This window comes from Oncorhynchus clarkii, chromosome 33 (genome assembly GCF_045791955.1).
Source record: "Oncorhynchus clarkii lewisi isolate Uvic-CL-2024 chromosome 33, UVic_Ocla_1.0, whole genome shotgun sequence".
NCBI lineage: Eukaryota > Metazoa > Chordata > Actinopteri > Salmoniformes > Salmonidae > Oncorhynchus > Oncorhynchus clarkii.
Window position 1 is genome coordinate 34,755,544 of NC_092179.1, and position 1,050 is coordinate 34,756,593.

The window sequence follows — 1,050 nt, forward strand, 5'->3', positions numbered from 1 at the left end:
AACGTTCTGAGGGACAGGGGTACCTGACAACGTTCTGAGGGACAGGGGTACCTGACAACGTTCAGAGGGACAGGGGTACCTGACAACGTTCTGAGGGACAGGGGTACCTGACAACGTTCAGAGGGACAGGGGTACCTGACAACGTTCTGAGGGACAGGGGTACCTGACAACGTTCTGAGGGACAGGGGTACCTGACAACGTTCTGAGGGACAGGGGTACCTGACAACGTTACAGAGGTCTGTCATCCACCGTTACAGAGGTCTGTCATCCTCCCGTTAGAGGTCTGTCCTGTATATCACGTCAAACTAAAACACATCCTACCCCAACCATCCCATTTCTTCCACAACAGAAAAATCTAGAAAAATATGTCAAGCCCTTTTATTTAGTCCAACAATTCATTCACAGGGCGAAGAGAAACAAAACCTCCACGTTCAACCACTCAAATTAAAGACATCTTGAAAACATTTATTTATTTTTTTTTTTAAGAAAAAAAATACATTTTTTATAAACAAATAAATCCTAATCGTTAGATTGTGTTCAGGTCATTGTTGGATCATTACCAACAGACAGATGAGGCTTCAGGCCTGTTCAAGGATACTTGGTATTCTACTATGGAAGCCTCGTTCCATAAGCCCTTCCTCTATACTCTAGTTTACTTCCTGTCTTGCAGAGAATCCAACCAATCACATCTTCACTTGACCAGGGTACCACCGCAGATGGAGAGCACGTCCTTGATTGGGCCTGGATCAGTGGAGGGGGGTGTGGTCACCCCAGTGTAAGCCTCCTTGACCACTCGTGTCCTTGTGTCTTGGCTCCGTTCCCTCCCACGTGGACAGGATGGGCGGGGTTATGCAGTTACCTTCAGAAGTGCTAAGGCCGCTCCTATGCTAAGCTCTCCGTCTTTAAGATCTCTCTCTCTCTGTCCGGCTGTCCGTAGTGAGTGGTACTCTCTCACTACCAGTCTTCTCTCTCTCTCTTAGTTTCCTCTCTCAATCCTTCCAGCTCGGTTTGTATTTACAGTTTGGCTCGCTGAAAGAAAGCCTGTGGAGA

General features: G+C 47.2%; 1 protein-coding gene across 2 annotated transcripts in view; it reads right to left on the bottom strand.

The window, feature by feature from the left end:
• Nucleotides 1-282: 282 nt before the first annotated feature.
• Nucleotides 283-1,050, bottom strand: part of LOC139393198 (exportin-T) — a 39,770-nt gene continuing 39,002 nt past the window's right edge. For both annotated transcript variants that reach the window (XM_071141633.1, XM_071141632.1), the window contains one exon: nucleotides 283-1,041. In XM_071141633.1, the coding sequence (XP_070997734.1) occupies nucleotides 1,015-1,041 (27 nt within the window). In that variant the 3' untranslated portion in view covers nucleotides 283-1,014. The remainder of the gene's footprint in view (nucleotides 1,042-1,050) is intronic.